General features: G+C 32.5%; 1 protein-coding gene across 3 annotated transcripts in view; it reads right to left on the reverse strand.

Moving 5' to 3' along the window:
• Nucleotides 1-20,789, reverse strand: part of CSMD3 (CUB and Sushi multiple domains 3) — a 1,084,122-nt gene that overhangs the window by 650,775 nt on the left and 412,558 nt on the right. For 2 of the 3 annotated variants that reach the window (XM_027092552.1, XM_027092550.1), the window contains 2 exons: nucleotides 17,705-17,782; nucleotides 10,114-10,201 (listed from right to left, as the gene is read on the reverse strand). In XM_027092552.1, the coding sequence (XP_026948353.1) occupies nucleotides 10,114-10,201; nucleotides 17,705-17,782 (166 nt within the window). The remainder of the gene's footprint in view (nucleotides 1-10,113; nucleotides 10,202-17,704; nucleotides 17,783-20,789) is intronic. The other variant, XM_027092553.1, reaches the window with a different exon arrangement.

Genomic DNA, 20,789 nt, shown 5'->3' on the forward strand with positions numbered 1-20,789 from the left:
ATGTATCGTAAAACCTTGCTATTATCACTTACTAGTTCCACAAGTTTCTTTGATTCTTTGGAACTTTTTACATAGACAATCATACAATCTGCAAGAAAAAAAGTCTGTTTCATTTCTTCCTTCCAAATTTATAAACCTTTTATTTCCTTTTCATGTCTTAGTGTATTAGCTAAGACTTTCAGTATGATGTTGAAAAAGAGTGGTGAGAGGGGAAATTCTTGTTTTGTTTCTGATCTTGGGAAAAAGTTTCTCACCACTAAGTATTATCATGTTAGCTCCATATTTGTAGTAGCAGATGTTCTTTAACAAATTGATAAAGTTCTCTTTTCTTTGTAATTTTCTGAGAGGGTTGGATTTTGTCAAATGTTTTTTGGTTTTTTTTCTTCATTCTATTGCAATAGTGATATGTTCTTTTTTAGCCCACTTATGAGATGACTTGAGTTCTGAATGTCAAGCCAGCCCTCTATACCTGGAATAAAACCCATTTAGTCATGCTGTATACTTCTTTTAATACACTGTCAAACTTAATCTGCTAATATTTTGTTGAAAAATTTTGCATCTATGTTCATTGGACATATTGATTTGAAATTTTCCTTTGCAGCAATGTCTTTGATTTTTGTATTAGGGTAGTGAGCACTTGTAAAATGAGTTTGAAAGTACTCCCTCTATTTTTCTGGAAGAGATTGTAGAGAATTGGTATCATTTATTCTTTAAATGTTTGTTAAAATTCACCAGTGAATCAATCTGGGCCTGATGCTTGCTATTTTGGAAGGTTTATTTTTAAATTTATTTCATTAAAAAAATTATTGGCGGGCTTCCCAGGTGGCGCAGTGGTTGAGAGTCCGCCTGCCGATGCAGGGGACACGGGTTCGTGCCCCGGTCGGGGAAGATCCCACATGCCGTGGAGCGGCTGGGCCTGTGAGCCATGGCCGCTGAGCCTGCGCGTCTGGAGCCTGTGCTCTGCAACGGGAGAGGCCACAGCAGTGAGAGGCCCGCGTACCGCAAAAAAAAAAAAAAAAAAATTATTGGAGTATATTTGATTTACAATATTGTGTTATTTTCACGTGTACAGGGAAGTGAATCAGTTTCATATACATATATACAATCGTTTTTTTAGATTCTTTCCCCATATAGGCCATTACAGAGTATTGAGTAGAGTTCTCTGTGCTATACAGTAGGTTCTTATTAGTTATCTATTTTATATATAGTATTGTGTATATGTCAATCCCAACCCCCCAATTTTTTCCCCCCCCCCCCCCGCATCCTCTGGTAACCATAAGGTTGTTTTCTACATTTGTGACTATAACTTCTGTTTTGTAAGTTAATTGGTACCTTTTTATTAGATTCCACATATAAATGATATCATATGGTATTTGTCTTTCTCTGTCTTACTTCACTCAGTATGACAATCTCTAGGTCCATCCTTGTTGCTGCAAATGGCCTTATTTTGTTCTCTTTTGTGACTAATAGTCCATTATATATATATGTACCACATCATCTTTATCCATTCCTCTGTTAATGGACATTTAGGTTGCTACCATGACCTGGCTATTGTAAATAGTGCTGCAATGAACATTGGGAGGCATGTATCTTTTCGAATTATGGTTTTCTCTGGGTATATGCCTAGGAGTGGGGTAGTTGGCTCATATGGTACTTGTATTTTTAGTTTTTACTGTTCTCCATAGTGGCTGTACCAATTTACATTCCCACCAATGGAAGGTTTTAATTATTGATTTAATTTCTTTAATAGTTTTAGGTCATTTCAGATGATTTATTTCTTTTTGTGAGAATTTTATAGAAATTCTCAAGAAATCCATCAATATAACCTAAATTATCAAATTTGTATTTATTATTTCTCATATTTCTTTATTATCCTTTAATATTTATGGATTGTATCTCTTCTCTTACTCTCTTTTCTCTCTTTCCCTCTCTCTCTCTCTCCCTCTCTCTTTGATTAGTCTGTCTCTAGAGATTATCAATTTTATTGATCTTTTCAATAAAACTACCTTTTGGTTTTATGGATTTTTCTCTATTAATTTCTTGTTCACTTTCATTTATATCTACTCTACTTTTTACTATTCTTCATCTTTGTATTTAATTTGCTCTTTCAAGTTTTTGTATGCCTTTTTAAAAGTAATATTTTTGCTGTGGTATTTTAAAAATATTATGAAAATAATATTTATATACATTATGAAGTGAAACTGTGTATATGCCTACCTAGTGTTCTGTCTTGAAAGTGTTTTATATATTCTAAATCTTGAAAGATTAGTGATTTCATAAATTTCTTAAGATCCCATTTGTTTAAAAAACAAGTATTTATTGAGTGGCTAAAACTTATTTTCAGTGAAGTTGATACTATACCAAAGGCCATGGACTGTTACAGCCAATATTCTAGTGGGGCTTGACAGAAAACATAAAAATAAAATACATATACATTACTTCAGTGGTGATGAGTACTATAAAATAGTGTAAGATAAATGAATAGAAAAGGCAATGCTATTTTATTATAGGATGGCAGGTAACATGAGAAGTTACCTGCTTCAAATTTCAAAGCAGTTCTAACTAGGTTTTGCAATGTTTAAGTAAAAGAAAACAAAACAAACAAAAAAACAAACCACAAGCAAAAACTTTTAAAAGTACTTTAATTAATCCCTTCTCTCTTAGCCTCCGAATTTACAGACCAAAGGACACTGACATTTTGATTCTAATCAATCAATTTATATATTTTTATTTACGGTTTTGGTGGTTTATTGATTGCATTGAGTGACACTACACTGAAACCTTGAAACCTGCAGGAATTGTTAGGGATTTAATCAAATCTGAGCTAAAAGAATAGAAGTGGCAATGGATGAGGGCTCAGACTCTAGAGATACTTCAAAAGAAAAATCTGTGTTTTTTCACCTCTGAGAATGATGTTCACTGTGGATTTGTTGTTCATGGCTTTTATTACGTTGAGGTAGTTTCCCTCTAAAACCATAATTTGAAAAGATACATGCATCCCAATGTCCAATGCGGCACTATTTACAATAGCCAGGACATGGTAGCAACCTAAATGTCCATCAACAGAGGAATGGATAAAGAAGATGTGGTACATGGATACAATGGACTATTACTCAGGCATAAAAAAACACAAAATAATGCCATTTGCAGCAACAGGGATGGACCTAGAGATTGTCATGCTGAGTGAAGTAAGTCAGACAGAGAAAGACAAATATCATATGATATCACTTATATGTGGAATCTAAAAAAAAGGGTACAAATGAACTTATTTACAAAACAGAAATAGAGTCACAGACGTAGAAAACAAGCTTATGGTTACCAGGGGATAATGGGGTGGGGAGGGATAAATTGGAAGATTGGGATTGACATATACTCACTACTATATATAAAATAGATAACTAATAAAGACCTACTGTATAGAACAGGGAACTCTACTCAATACACTGTAATAGCCTGTATGGGAAAATAATCTAAAAAAGAGTGGATACATGTATATGAAACTGATTCACTTTGCTGTACACCTGAAACTAACACAACATTGTACATCAACTATACTCCAATAAAAATTAAAACAATAAACCCCCCCCCAAAAAAAAGAATCAGTGGTGTTTGGTGCTATAAACAACTGTTCCTACTTTCCTGTCTGCCCCTCACCCCCACCCTGCCCCTGGCTGCTTGTAATTACTACCAAGTTTTAAGTTTGGTTTGCTAGGAAATGGTGTTTCCAATTTAAAAACTCGAAAGCCACCCTACTATCTAAATAATTTTTGTGTGTTATAAGAAAATAATATTGCAGTTGAAAATAAGACCTGAATTCTAGTCCGGTGCATAAGAATTGCTCTCCCTAGATCCTATGCCAATACATTCAGGGGCTGCTATAAGATTAACAATGGTAATTGGCAAATCTTGAGAAACTGTCTTGGTAGAGTTTTTTAACATATGAGTAACAGAGAAAAACATGTTCTTAACAGCTAAGAAGCCAATAAACAAAAGTTGTTTTATATTTATGTATATTTGTGTGCTTATCTTAGAAGCCATATAATTTTAAGATTTAGGAAACACAAATATTTATAGATGAAATCTTAATAAATGCAGCTTATAAACAGTTTAATGTTCTGTTATTAGAACTTCCATTCATTCATTTGTTTTAAAAATCATCTATGGTTAGGTCCTCATCAATTTTTCATACTTACAGATGGCTTCGGACTTGTTTCACAATTTTCCCTTCTTCGGAAATGATCATTTATGGAAAAGTATGTTAACAAATGAGACATTTCTGGTTCTTTCAGTTTTAGCTGAAGCCCCAAGGCTGATAAATGAGGATATGTGCTCACACATTCTAAAAGAGGGGTTTCAGAACATTTGTGTAGAATTTGTTAAGGATGTATTAAAAAAAATTCATTCAAGATCATTAGAATAACACATAGCTTAGCTCCAGGAAGGATGTATCAGAAGATTTGAGGATACCAATTAATGAAAAGTTTGCAAGTATAATTTCTTTGGAGGGAATTGGAGCATTTGAGTGGGTGGTCCCCACTCCTACCTCAACCCAGTTAGGAGGGAGGCTTCAAGAAGATAATTCAGTGAGTAAAGAGGCACTAAATAGTGGGGGAGACTGACTTCTTACACTTACCTGGATGTTTGCTAAATTGCAGAATGTGTGAGCCCTGGTACCTCAAAGAACTAGAGTATTACATAGATAAATGGGTAAAGGGCACCAGAAGAGATTGTCATGAGTTATTTTTGTGTTTTTTGCTTCTTTGTTGTTTGTTTTAATATTTATGGGGCAGGGACTGGTGCTTCAATCCAACAACCAAGCTTGCTTCCATATGAAGCAGTGATTCATCGTGTACCTGCCTAACAGAGGCTAATTTTCCTTTGAAATGATAGGGGTCCAGTAACAGAGAGTTAATTCAAGCCCTAACTAAACGTATATTGCTTCAAAATAAGCTGACACAGTATATCTTTTGTCAGTGATTTTTATTCCTTTACCTGCTTTCCCTTCTCTTATTCTTTGGGGTGCTTCCCATAGCCTTTTATATAAGAATGATTACTGTTTTATACTTTTTAAAACACACAAAAAATATTTCTTTCCCTTCTGAAACAGATTAAAAATATTTTACCTGCTATTTCTGAATCGGTCTTGTTTATAGCTGAAACTGAACATGAAAGATGATCTAATCCACTTATCTTGTAAAGGACCCCAACCTATAACTCTGCTTGAAATTTTCTTTGCTCCACATCCATGTTTCTATTTGTTATGCCTAGAAGAATCACTAGAAATTTCCTGAATGCACTGAATTTTATCACGCCTTTGCACAATCCTTTTAATGCTTGTACCTGGGAAGCTTAGTAATTCTAGACAGAAATCATATAACTAGGCAGATTCATTATCATCAATCTCAAAAGGACACTCAAAATTACTTAGCAAGGTAATATTTCTATATCAAACTTGCTCTCCCACTATTGGGTAACGACTATTTCCAGTTTTTCTCTCAAAGTTCCTCTCCCAACCATTCCCATCCTCTCTCTCTCATTTATATGTATGTGTGTATATATATATATATAAATTTGATGGTCTTGCTTGATGCAGCCTTCACAGAGTAAAAGTATTAAATATAAGGTCTCTCATTTTCCCTTCACAAAATCTGTTATTTTTGTTTTTTTTTTAATTGGGTCTTCGTTGCTCCGCATGGGCTTTCTCTAGTAGCAGCAAGCAGGGGCTTCTTTGCGGTGCGTGGGCTTCTCATTGTGGTGGCTTCTCTTGTTGCGGAGCATGGGCTCTAGGAAACGCGGGCTTCCGTAGTTGTGGCACGTAGGCTCAGTAGTTGTGGCTCACAGTCTCTAGAGCACTATTCCTGTCCTTGGGATCATGTTTATTTTCTTCAAAAAAGTTATGTTCCTTTACTTATACCCACTAGGAATCTTTCCTGTCATCCGTATTTTCCTCGCTACAGGATTATTTGTATCATCCAATAAACAAGCTCTGGTTTCTTGTATCTCTAAAAAGAAAATCTATTTGACTTCCTAATGACTATAGAACTGCTCCATTATTCTTCTGCTTTATGCAATTTGATGTTCCAAAGCTATTACCTATCTGAACTGTCTATTCACTCTTCAGCTTATTTCAATTTGTTTCAACCTTTGTCACTCCAATGAAATCACTCTTGCCAACAACCTTCATGTTGTCAAATTTAAGAGACAGTCTTCTGTCCTCATCATTTTCAATTGTATTCAAAATTCCTGACCCCTTTTAAAGGACTTCCTTCCCTTACTTCATCCATGCCTATTTCTCTTGCTACTCGTGAGAATGATTTGCTAGCTTATTTTTTTTTTTTTTTTTTTGCAGTACACGGGCCTCTCACTGTTGTGGCCTCTCCCGTTGCAGAGCACAGGCTCCGGACGCGCAGGCTCAGCAGCCATGGCTCACGGGCCCAGCTGCTCCACGGCATGTGGGATCTTCCCGGACCGGGGCACGAACCCGTGTCCCCTGCATCGGCAGGCGGACTCTCAACCACTGCGCCACCAGGGAAGCCCCTGATAGCTTCTTAAAATCAATCATATCATGAAATAGCATAGAACTTTGGACTATGTCATAGATTCACTCGTCATTCTACGCTGTCTAACTGATGTCATCTATTCATGCTGCTTTAGGATTCTTAGTAACATCTACATACTGATATTTCCTTGCTATCTCTGAACTTTAATTATGTTCACCTATGAACTTAACATACCCACTTGTAAATCACTAAGTCATTTGAAGTTTACAATCTCTAAACTGAACTCTTATTTTTTTCCCTCAAAACCTCTGGACTTCCACACTTAATTAAATATAATTATTTACCCTAATTTCATGATGTTCAAGCTGAGGAAATTAGGGATCATCCTTTTTTGTTTTCTTACTTTCCACATAAAATATCATTGGACACTGAGACTTTGAGTGTCCAAGACCCAAAAGATATCTTGAGTCTGTCTAGTTCACTGCTATCACCATAGTCTAAGTCTCTACCATCTTAAAACCAGACTGCTGCACTGGCCTTCTAACTAAAACTTGTTTTCTTCAATCCACCTATCTAAAGTATAAAGCATGATGTACTGAAAATATAAATTGAATCAGCTCTCTCTCTCAAAACTCTTTACAGCTTCCCATAATAGGTAGGTGACCTACATGAGTGAAGAAGCCTAGGAGTGACCACTGTGAACCAGAGAGTTTGCTTAGCCTAAAGGGAACATCTGTTAATTGGTTCTAGTAGATGTCGCAATGAAGGTACATTGGTTTTAGCTGCCAAATCTAAAAAGGGAATACAAAAACGTGTGTGCACGCGCACGTGTGTGTGTATGTGTGTGTGAAATCTCCTGATTTTTAAATGTTGACTCACATATTTTAAAAACACTGTGTGTTTAAAACAAAACATATCTTCAGTGCAGATTAAGCAGAATGGCTGCCAATCTGCTTCTTCTGAATAAGAGCTCTGGTTTCCCCACATCTCCTCAACTTCATTCTACAGCTTTTCTATTGAATTCTATGCTTTTCTTCAATTTACAGTCTATAATTTAGACTCCCTAATCTTTATTTTCCTGGAATGGCTCATCAAGCTCTTCCTCAGTGTGAGGCTCTTCCTTTCCTATAGTCTAAAGGCATAAAATTCTTCTGGTATCAATGAAAGTGGGACCTTCTTACACTGGGTGGATTCCCACTCTGACATCTTTATCCTCTCTCACAGAAGCTTAATTTTTTATTTTACTTTTTTATTTCACAGTACTTTTTAAAACTTGAGATTCATTTCATTGTTTATTGTCTTTTTTGCCATTAAATTTGAAGACCTATGGGGGGCATGTACTATGTCTGCTGTTAAGTGTTTTATTTGTTCCTGGTACAAAGCCAGGTACACAATAGGCAAACAATATATGTAGACAATGAATGTATAAACATATAAATGGTCTCTGGATTTCTCTGCCTCTCTATACCAGATTCCAACCATACTTCATACTTCCACCTCAACATTTGCCTCTGTGACCCTCATCTCCTAGCTGCCCAAAATACCATACCTCTTCTGTCTCCATGACATTCCGCATGTTCTTAAATTATAATGACTCTATTATATCTTAGCCTGACTGTGAGCATCTTGATGACTAACATCTATCAGGGTCTTGAAACATGACTGTAAGATAATCTTATGATTTGAAATCCACGAAAAGGTAATTTAACTCACTATATTCCTATTAAGTCTATTTCTAATAAACCTCATATTTTTGCAAAAAGTGAGACCAAATAAATATTAATAACTATTTCATTTATCTTATCATACTATAATAGAAGCTAGAATTAACTGAATACTTATTTGTCTTAAGCTTTATGATTACTACCATGCATACGTTATCTCATGTAATCTTTCCCTCAATCCATGAAACAAGTATTATTATCCTCGTTTTTAGATCTGACGAAACCAACTCTTGGAGAAGACAAGACAGTTTACTGCAAGGATGGGATGTGAATGAAGTTTGGTTTCAAAGCATAATGTAATATAGTGATTAAAGGGTCAGGATTTAGAATCAGGAAGTAACGAGTTCAAATTTCAATTCCATCAAATTATTAGCTGGATAAACAGAGTTTCAGTTTTCTTATTTGTAAAGTGGGAATAAAATAATAAACACCTTATAGCATTTTATAATAAATAAAGAATACATGTAAAAATACTAGGTAAATTGTTTACCACTCTGCAGTCTATGAAATATCAGTTAATTATTGAGGTTGAGAGATTTAGTTGATTTTTTTTTTTTCTTTTTTTTTTTTGCGGTACGCGGGTCTCTCACTGTTGTGGTCTCTCCCGTTGCGGAGCACAGGCTTTGGACGCGCAGGCTCAGCGGCCATGGCTCACGGGCCCAGCCGCTCCATGGCATGTGGGATCCTCCCGGACCGGGGCACGAACCCGTGTCCCCTGCATCGGCAGGCGGACTCTCAACCACTGCGCCACCAGGGAAGCCCTGATTTTTAATATAGTCATTTAGTTTATTAAGATCAGACTGACTAGTTTCCCAGGTCTTTTGAATTTCTTTCTAGTGTGATTTTGTCAAACATTATTATCCATATTAATTATCAGACTAGTTAAAGAAAGTTCTGTAAAATTTTTAGAAAATTACAATTTTATTCATATTGAACTAATATTGTTTTCCACTGCAAGTATATCAAAATATAACTTTAAGTTAACTTGAATGATCCATGGGGACAAAATTTTCACAGGTCTTTATTATAAGAACTATCTTTTTATTCATAGGGATATTCTTTAGCACAGCATTTGTCCTTTATACAAACAATATAAAGAAGAAAAGATTGTAAATGTGTGGTATGTGTAACTATAACCATTATCATTTTTTAAATTTAATATATCATGAATATTTTGTGAAAATAAGTATTTGTGAATGTTAACTAAATTATCACTTACTATTTTATAGGATTTTTTGTATCTTTCATTTGTAAAATGTTACAGAGGACTACTGAAAATTCAAGATTTTTAAAAAATATTGTTTGATAGTGTAAGTTAATGGCTACCATATTCTACTACATACATTTTCTATGTTGTAAGTAAACTAATTTCAAATTTTAAAATAAATACTAATTTTAAGATAGAGATAAAACTTATTCAAGTTACATTTACTTCTAAAAATTACATATAAAATGTTTATAGAACATTTGCAGGAAGGTTTCACAGGCAGTACCTCATTTGAAACTCACCATTCTATGTGGTAAATTTGATATACATGTTACAGAAGAGGAAACTCAGGCAGAAAGGATTGAATAACTTACCAAAGATCAGACAATTAATAAGCAATAGAAGTTGAATTCAAACTCATGTCTTTCAAATCAAATCCCATGATTTTTCACTTACTACATGACAATAGATTAATCATTTAAACTCCAAAAAGTATCCTAATAAATTTGAGTAGTCACTTTAAAATACTGAAATATTATTAATGGTAACACATCAATGAAATCTAGTTGCCACACTTTTAAGTCACCAGGTCTTCATCTCCATATTATTAGTTATATTTGAAGTTAAAATTAAAATAAACCTTAACAAAATAAATAATGAAATAAACAATTTAAAATCTTACCTAAAATCTGATCCAACTCTCTTCCCATTTTCTGGTTCTCCTGGATCTGGGCATAAATTGGAAGCTGTTTTAATACCTCCCTCATTTACTGGAACAACAGAAAAAAGAAAAGAAAAAAATAATCAAAACATATATGATTAGGAAAACAAGGATGATATTCATTTAAAGTTGTACATAAAATATATTCTTGTATTTTGTTATTGTAATCACTATAGTTTATATAGAGAAAGTTAAATATAGTTTGATAAACCAATAATGAGGACAAAAACATTTTTTCTATTTGTGGACATATAAGAAAGTAAGTTTCATGTTCCTATTCAATGACTTACTAATCTGAATATTAACACATTAACAATTAACATATTTTTAATTACTATCAAATAGTGAAATCTCTTGTAATGTACTCCCAGGGTATCAGTGCCAGAGTTTCCATTAATTATTGGCAGTAGAGAAGTCACCACCAGTTAGGGCAGTGTCGTTTGGGTACTTATTATTTTTAAAGTTGCAATAGAAAAATAAGACCCTGTGGAAAAAAGTGTATTACCACTTTTTATTTGATATATAACAAAGAATTCAATCTGCCAATGTGAAAGTAAAACTGTGGCACAAATTATCAAGCATGTCATTGAATTATGATATAATGATGAAAATCAAAATAAGGGTTTTACCCTTTAACAATTTCCATGACTGTGTTTTACTTAGCCATTGTACACTTTCAGCAGTTTTTTCAGAACACCCAATTATTAAAAAGATTTATTAATATTTTCAGTGAATGTGATCACAGTAAATAAATAATTCCCCAAGACAGCGCTTTTCTTCAAATGGGAAGATCATTAAACCAGATAAGGTCTGAAATATCTGAGTGATATTGTTTCATGAATTCAATCTTATAGTGAATTAGAGAGTAAGTTCTATTTTCCTCTTTATCAACTTATCTGCGTTTTAAAGAAAAGAATGGGACCTGAGTAGAGATTCTAGAGAGGGAAAAATGTAAACTTTGAAATGGTTCTTGTCCTACATTGTGGGTTGGAATCACCTCTACAGATTTTTTAAAAGAATAAAGACGCTTAACTTTTATGTCTAGATATTCTAATGCAATTACTTTGGGTAGGACCCTGTGGATCTGTTTTTTGTTGTTGTTGTTTTTGTTTGATTTTTTTAATAATCCTCCAGGTGATTCTAATGTAGAGTCAATATTGGGAACCACTGGATCCCTGCATCATTTAGTTCAGATTGTCAACTTGTTCATATTGATTAGATAGCAAGATAACTATCAGATGATGGCCCAACAGTCACAGCTCTGGTAAAGTTGCCATATTTTCAATTAGATATGAAATTTTGTGTTTGCACCCTTCATTCTATAAAAATCACTTTCCTAAATATCCTCAACAGTATCCTTATTGCTGCCAAATTACAAGTTCACCAATCCACACAAAGCATGTGATATTTTTGCTTTTCTTGGTCTGCTGACTTGCTAATTAATTTCTTTTTATCTTTCTGGCTTTTGTTCCTTCTTATGTTTGTTTTGGCCACTCTCTTACTTTAGCTGATATCACATACAGAGAGCAAATTCAAAGACAATGACCCATAATTCTCCATATTTTATGTTTTCCTTGTGGCTTGAAAAATTACCTCTTTGCTAAGAATTTCAAATATATGGTTTTGTCATTTTTTTTCCCCAAGCTCCGTCTTGCTCCTTCAATGACCTACTAGGTCAACCCACCAAAATTTTCATAGTCATTTCATGTGCATGCTCAAATCCAGCTTAATCACTGATGCTTTTGTTTCTCTATTATCATTCTCTTCCAATTCATCTTGAGTACTAGAACTAAACTTTCTCAACCACAGTTTTCATTACTGTCCAAATAGCCTATGATTCTAGATTTCTAAGTATATCGACTCTACTACCCACTAGCCACCAATATACATCCATAACTCAAGTCCAACAGATTCTTCATTCTTCTGCAATTTTACTGGTTAGCCATGCTTATTCCATGCTTTGTGTTTTCTCCAGGTCTCCATGTTTTCCATTTCTTCCTCTTCAGCTATCAAAATTCTATATAATTTTCAAGACTCAGCTCAAGTCCCATCTTTTTTTTTTTTTTTTTTTGCGGTACGCAGGCCTCTCACTGTTGTGGCCTCTCCAGTTGCAGAGCACAGGCTCCGGACGCACAGGCTCAGCGGCCATGGCTCACGGTCCCAGCCGCTCCGCAGCATGTGGGATCTTCCCAGACCGGGGCACAAACCCATGTCCCCTGCATCAGCAGGCGGACTCTCAACCACTGCGCCATCAGGGAAGCCCCAAGTCCCACTGTCATGTTTTTCCAGATTTTCTAATCCCTCTTTTTACATGACATGAACAATTTTATATTTAATTTTTTAATTATTTTGTCATACTGTTAATAGTTTCATATTCCTTAGTCATATATACAAATATATTATACATTTGATAAAGATAAGGAAAAACATAATTATTTTAATATTCCCACAGGGCCTAGATGACTAATGACTTCTCAGTAAATATTTCCTAGTAGGTTGATTAAAAACAATGTGTTGTACACTGTTTTCAATGAGTATTTTTTCTATGGGAAGAACTATCCTATAACTGACTTTTGAAAATATTATAGTGTATGCTATTAAAGTGTAACTTTTTTAACATATGATAGAGATAAGAAAAAGAAATGGCATGACTTAGGCTTTCTACACTATTATACTAAATTTATAACACAGATTATAGGTAAAAATAGCTGTGTCTGTGAATACATTAGAAAATAAAAATAATAAAAAATTTCATTTTTTCCATTTCATCATCATTATTGCCTAGGTTAATATAAATTTTAACAATAGCTAAGACACAGTACTATGTGTCAGGAACTAATCTACACCCTTTACATGTATCAGCTCATTTACTCTTCACACAAATCTGAAGGGTAGCTGCTTGTATTATATGTTTCCTACAGGTGAGGAAACTGAGGCATAGAGAGGTTAAGACACATTTCTAAAGTCCTATTTCCACTTTCTGCCTTAGTCTAGGTTTCAACCTTGGCAGACTGATGCAAGAAATTCTACTCTTAACCCCTGAGCTCTCCATCCTGTACAGAAAGCTCAGAAAGGAGAAAGGGCATCAATACTTAAAATTCAAAACACTTTTCCAAATATTTTATCTTAGAATGCAGACCATATTTATAACTTTCACCATGTTCACTTAATTAATCCCAGTTCTCATGATTTAATTGTCAAATTACTTTTGTCTGTTTGAAAGTGTCCTTTAAACAGCTGTCTTTGGACATCTGCAATAGTGAAAAATTTCCCAACTTAAATTGTAAAGATAACGGGAGAGCTGCTGCATGATACATGCATTTAGTGTTCTTTAATTAAAAAATTTAAAATAAAAAATAAAGAACAAAGTATATAATCTCTTATTTTTCTGACATTTAGATGCTACATAACTGCCCATAGCTAGTGACGCCAAGACATTCAAATGAAGTTAGTATCCATTCAGTCAGCTGCTTTCACTACGTAATGCCATTCAAACAACTGGACAAATATTTATCATTTTTACTTCTTTCAATTTGTAACTTGTAAAAATATCATGAGTGCTCTTTAAAAGTTAATTACATGGACAGGGTCTTGCCTCTTGAAAAGAGCATAACTACAGGGAATATCCTTTTTGCTCTGAACTTTAAGGACAATAATAATAATATTATTATTATTATTATTACTAGTACTAATGCAATATGAATCCTTTTCCCCACACATCAGTGACAAAAAGAGAGGGCAGAATTTATAGAATTAAAAAAATTGGATGAATTATCATTTCTTATAACATTGAAATATATTTATTATATGTGCTTATAAAATATGCTATAGGAATTTTAATTAATGTACTATATTATTGTATATTCTAGCTTAAAAATACTGTAAAATTAGTCAACATCAAAATAAAATATTGTTATTACAAGCAAGTTTCTTAAGCTTCTGATTTTACATAGCACATAATCTACTCTAAAGATAAAAATAACTAGATCCTGAAAGTCATCTTACTAAAAGTCATCTCTACATTACCTCATCCAGTTGGTGGCATCTTAGATTTTTCTTTATATTAGATTTAAAAATTTTATTCCACCTTATAAAATAGAATGCTTTGGATCTCGTTCTGAACTCCAACATCATGAATGTGGACAGAATGTAATTTTATACTAACTTTATATCCTACAAAGAGTTGTCACATAACTCATTTAGCTTCCCAATAAAATGCTGGATCCTTGCCAACTGAGACTGTATCTTATTCACTCTTTTTACCTTCTTAGTCTAGCATGGCGCTGCCATGGAGAAGTAGTTCAAATAGAATTGCGCAATGAATGTATAATAAGAATGCATCAAAGTATGGACTTGAAGAAGATGAAATAATTTTTAAAAATACATTATGGAAAGCTCACAGTGTCTTTATAATTCCACCTTAAAATTTTAGAATAGCCTAGTAGAAAAGTTGGCAAGAATAAATGCACTCAATTCAACATTTTAAAATATAAAAAATTATTTTTATTTTTTAAATTAAAAATATTTTTTCCTTTATTTGCAAACCTACTCTCTTTGATAACAATGAGGGATGGAAAGAGACTACATAGAGTTCAGGTACCAAAGTAGGAAAAAGAATCTGAATTAGCTATTTAAACAACCAAATGCTTCCCATGAACACTACTGCAGTTTCCTGAATCTCTTATTAATTTGTTTCTTAGTTAAACTTTAAAGGTGCTATTAAGGGAAGATGCAATTTGGAAATGTGTGTAGCTCATGTCCTCCATAATTATGCTCACTCCTGGAAGTTCTAGTGACTGAATCGATAGTTTTTTCAAAGAACACAAGCTTTATTATTATTTTTTTCCTTTGAAAGTTTAATGTCAGATAAAAATTGTCTCCTTTTAAAATTATTTGGCTCTGTGTTAAATTAATGATTCAAAGAGATGAAGACCGAAATGCCTACTTGATAACAGATATATAATAATGATAAAAATTAAAGCATTATAACTTTCTCTGTGATCAACCATAGAGAATATATATTTGTAACTAGCTATTAAACATTTGAGAAAAAAATGTAGGAAAATAAAATAATGTTGGCTTGTTATTGTTGCTAAAAAAAATTGGCATAAATAATCTGCCTTGATGAAAGTTGAATTATTTCTATTCAAAAATAAAAATAAGAGGGCTTCCCTGGTGACACAGTGGTTCAGAGTCTGCCTGCCCATGCAGGGGACACGGGTTTGTGCCCCAGTCCGAGAGGATCCCACATGCCGCGGAGCAGCTGGGCCCATGAGCCATGGCCGCTGAGCCTGCGCGTCTGGAGCCTGTGCTCCGCAAGGGGAGAGGCCACAACAGTGAGAGGCCCGCGTACCGCAAAAATAAATAAATAAATAAATAAAAATAAAAATGAGAAAGCACAAGAGTATATTTTATCTCCTACATAAGCTGTAATAGATAAATGTAAAATGCATTTTAAAATTATGAAGTAAATTAACATTTTTTGCTTTATGAGTAACTTTTTTCTTTTTGTCTCATTAACTTTACTCCTGACAATTTAAAAGTAAATATTCTTTAAATTAAATATATACATATATATATATATATATATATAAAAATATATATAATCAGGGTTTATTTGTTTCCCCAGGTACACTGTTATGTCTAAAATTCCCTTTCTTGTTCATCCTCATAACCACTGTACAAGAACAATGAAAATAATATGTATGCCCACTAAGACAATATACCAAGTATAAAAAGTTACATACACATTTTTCTTATTGAATAAATTTGATGTGTAACATTGTGTAAGATTTAGGTGTACAGCATATTACTATGATACATTTATATATACTGTAATATTTATAATTGTTGATGATGTAGAGTTGAATACATCTTAATTTCAGTATAAATAGCCTAATTTTCCCAGGACATCTGAAAGTTTGAAGCATGAAGCATATAAAATAACATTTGTGTAACCAAAATGAGGAAAGGGTAAGAAAGTGATAGCCCATAATTCTTCTCAGATTTCCAAAATAAATAGATTAGCCAGACAAAATATTAGGAAAAAAAAGTAGTAAACGTAATTATTTAAGTCTGCATCATTTCCTTCATGTTGACATGATAAAATATGGTATGTCAGAATAATTTCACCTAACAACTTTATGTTTATATTTTCTTGTATAGGAAAAATATCTTTCTCTCTGAAATGTATCAAATAATTAATATATGAAAAATACTATAGATTATTTATTTTCCCTAAAAACTGTTATCAATTTTGAAAATATGTTTTAACACTAAAAATATAACAATAAATCATACTTATATAGCTAAATACTTTGAAATGAACTGTTTAATGCTTTCCAAACAGGTAACCCAATTTGACATTTTCCTACTGATATCTGCTATTTTTGGTTTCGTATTCTCAAATCTAACAAAATGTGAAAAATCACATTTTAAAATTAGGACACTTTAAAATATTTGATACCAACAGGCTCCAAGTTTGCTTCTTGATAAGTGAAGTAATTGCTCAATTTGTGCCATTTACTGTTACAAATACAACTCAATAAATATGTGGGTAGAATCCTTTTCTGATATAACTATAATGAATGATTTTTTTAAGAAATAGTTTTAAACTCATTTCGTTAGATGATTTGGAATTGAATAAAAATAAATAATGTTAAAAATGTATTTTTGCTTAAAAGATGATACTTATTTAAAATAACTAATCTTATTTATTATCAATAAGGCATTTTAGAAGTCAGATGTGGTATCATGAATGGCTTCTTTTAAAATTTATAATATGTATCTGCAAGAACAGTAAGGCAGGGTATTTCTACAAACTGCTATTGATTTATATTGAAAAAATGCATAGCTTTCTTATAAATCTTATTTTATGTTCATATATGGTAATATAACAATGAATATTCAAATTCAATGACTCTTAATCTGAGATTCATGGATGAACTTCAGATCATCTATAAATCCCTGAATGTTAAGCAAAATTGTGTATTGGGGCAGCACATAAATATGTGTACCTCAGTTCAATTCATGAGATTTTCAAAATAAAACAAAAATTAATTAGCTAGTTAATTCATTTATAAAATATCTGACTTAAGTGTTTGTATAAATTAACTCAAATTAAAATATATTTTTCCTTAAATGAAAAATTGCTGTTTAAAGAAATTTTTCCTTAGAAAAATAATTATGTTGAAATTTAGATACGTTCAAACAAAAATTCCTACAAGAAACCATTAATTTGATGATTTTTACTCATTTTTTTATCTCACATACTAGAATTAGAAAACTAGAATGCTATCAACATGCTAGATCTAAAGAGTTTTTTTCTTTTACATTTTGAAACAATCTGAGCTCCAAAGTTTACCACAATAAACCAATAACTCAATATGCATTTAAATACAAGAAAATATTGAATAATCATGCATGTTATATAAATATTAATACAGTTAATCTGGTAAATACACAAACATTTTTATAAAACACACAAACAACACAGACACCACAAACTTCACTCTTGCACTAGAGAAAGAAACAAAAAAAAGAGTACACTCACAGATAGAAAACTTGTTGCTGTTGTCTTTCCCTGGAAACAATTTAAATCCTCTAGATTTAAAATCTATGGCCTTTTTCACTAGTTAAGAAAACAAACAAAAACATGTATCAGGATACACAAGTTTAAAATGAAATTCAAGTTAACAAATTTTGTTAGCATGGAATTATGCAAGTTAAAATAACTGCTTTCTTAAGCCTGATATAGGGTACCCAGAAGAAAATAAAGAAAAAAATAGCAATCTGATCACTAAGCAGTAAAAATACCAAGCAGTATAAAAGGATTTTAAGTGTACTATAGGGAGAATCTTGCATACATGTATAGGTACTTTTTAACACTACCCAGTTTTTATAGAAGAGCAAAACATTAACTCTTTATCATAAACTATTTGAATTCATCAAATTTTATAGAATAAATTAAACTAGAAAAATAAAAATACTGATACATTATAAAAGTGGGATGAACTTAAGGAGCTTGGTTTTTAAAATAAACTAGTGTACTTTTAAGGTAATTTAGCCTAATTGAAATATTAGGACACATTTAAGAAAATGACATAATTGAAAAAACTTAAAATACATTCTAGTATTTATGCCAATAACCATTTCCTTTCATACACATTGCTTGCGAATGATCGATGTTCAGTCCATATTGTACAAAATTTATGAAAGTGAATTATAACTTTTTGGATTTCATCTAAAATACCTTGCTACTCTTTTTGATATTATTATATTAAAAATCAACATCAGAAGAGGCTGGCATATTTTACTGTGTACTATATTAAAGTAGATACGACTGGATTTGCCTTAAAAAACTTATAAATTCAATGAAGTAACTTGGAACATTTTAAAAACAGTTTTTTAAGTATTTTGGATGAAGGAAAAAAGTATTATTTCCTTTTAAGTATAAATTATTTTATTAACTACAGCTGCTATATAATTTTTAAAGGGATAAACTATAGTTCAGAAGACTACTTTCTGCTTTATTTAAAATTTTAATGACACCAAGTGAAATAAAGAAAAACTATTTAATTAAAACCTCACCCCACTAATTTAAAATGTTATGTAATCTGATCTAATGAGATATTTAAATAACAATTATTTTCTTTAAAAAAAGCACATGAACAAGAATCCAAGGGATATATTTAGCTTCCTCAATTACAATTTGAATTTTTTACATAATGCATTTTATGAGGTTTATAGGTAGAAATGATAAATTGAAACATTTAGGCAATTAGGTTTTGTTCACTTCGTGAATTTGAAAAAAGCAAAACTGATTTTTTTTAGTTTAAAATGATCATTTCACTAAATCTTACTTGCCATTGTACCCAATTAATGCAACTTAAGGATATTTTACTGCCTTTGAAACATTTTAAGGTGATTTTTTTCTTGTCACTACCTTCAAAAGTAGAGAGGTAGAGGCAGAGTCTTATGGCTTACTGAAATACACAGCTGTAAACTATCTATACATAGTACTTATAAAAAATATGAAAATGATCATTGGAGTAGGATTTAAGATACCTGATTCTTAGCAATTAGTGGTTGTTGATTTTTGGACAAGAGTCTGCCTTTTTACCTGTCTCTTCTCTTAAAATAAGTAGCTAGGACTAGATGACTGCTCAGTTGCTTTACAATTTTGAGATTCTTTATCTGAGGCCCTTTATTTACAGTGAAAGAATGACTACATCTCTCTCAAGTTATGTTTTTCGTTGTAATTCTTTTCCACACCCCAGCCCCCAAGGTAAGCTAAAGTTTAGTCCTACTGTTGTATTTGGTTGGCTGCTCTAAATTTAGTTCTGCCACTTGTAAATTTTCCTGCTGCCTGAAAATTATTTTTAACAAAATTTACATTTTGTATTTTGAGGCATAATTCTAGATTCTCCAAATCCAAACATGAATTATAAGTAGGAATTCTACCTCTATTTTTCTCTGCATTATAAGATTTGACTTTAAGTATTACAAAGGGGTTGGAAAATTTCATAGTAGTCTTAACACAAATCTGGAATTCTTAATTTTTTTTTTTTTAATGAAAAGATTGTAAACCCAAAGGAGAAAATTGAAGAAGAAAAATCCAGAGGGTCAAAGAGCTCAGTTACTAGAAATAAAGGATTTTGAAAACAACTCTGTGTGTGTGTGTGTGAGTGTGTTTGTATAAACTAGGTTTATGTAATGGGCTTATATCTAAATTTGACTATTTGGTTGGTGAGGTCAGGGACAATACCTAGCTAAGAAAATGTCATCTGAGACCAAGAAGTTTTAAACAGTTTCCTGGTTCTGAAGGGACCTAACCTTATTTTTATTTATTTATTTTTTTGCAGTACGCGGGCCTCTCACTGCTGTGGCCTCTCCCGCTGCAGAGCACAGGCGCTCTGGACGCGCAGGTTCAGTGGCCATGGCCCACGGGCCCAGCCACTCCGCAGCATGTGGGATCCTCCTGGACCGGGGCACAAACCCGTGTCCCCTGCATCGGCAGGCGGACTCTCAACCACTGTGCCACCAGGGAAGCCCCTAACCTTATTTTTTAAAAGCATCTGTTTGTCAATTTAAATTGAAGAAAAGTGAAAAGTATAAATAATTGTAATACAGATGCAGAAGATGGAAAACCAGGAGAATAACTATTTTAGGAGATAAAAAGGAGTGAACAGAAAATAATGTAAAATTTAAATTCACCCAAAACTTTAAAATATGTTAAACAGGAAACACATACTTTAGATATTTTTATAATTTCAATATAAAGAGCATACAGCATATCTCTTCTTGAATAAATTGAAAGGACAAATACTGTAAGCACCAATTGCAAGATGCTGCTCTAAATCATAAATCAGTGAAATGTTAATTCTCAAATATATGCCATAAAAACATATATTATGTATTACAAGGTATATGTATTAAGTACCAACATGACATCAAGCAATGGCGCTTCTAGTGATCCCATTTAACTTATAAAATTTATAAAATTAACCTGACCTTTGTAACAAGTGTATTCCAGTTATAAGCATGTCAAATTTATTTTATCATAAAGATATTAAAATATGTTGTGGTATTTTACATAATTTTATAAATATTAAAAGACAGTGTGCTGTTTGTGTCGA

This window comes from Aethalodelphis obliquidens, unplaced genomic scaffold (genome assembly GCF_003676395.1).
Source record: "Aethalodelphis obliquidens isolate GAN/ISIS:26980383/991018 unplaced genomic scaffold, ASM367639v1 scaffold79, whole genome shotgun sequence".
Lineage (NCBI taxonomy): Eukaryota > Metazoa > Chordata > Mammalia > Artiodactyla > Delphinidae > Aethalodelphis > Aethalodelphis obliquidens.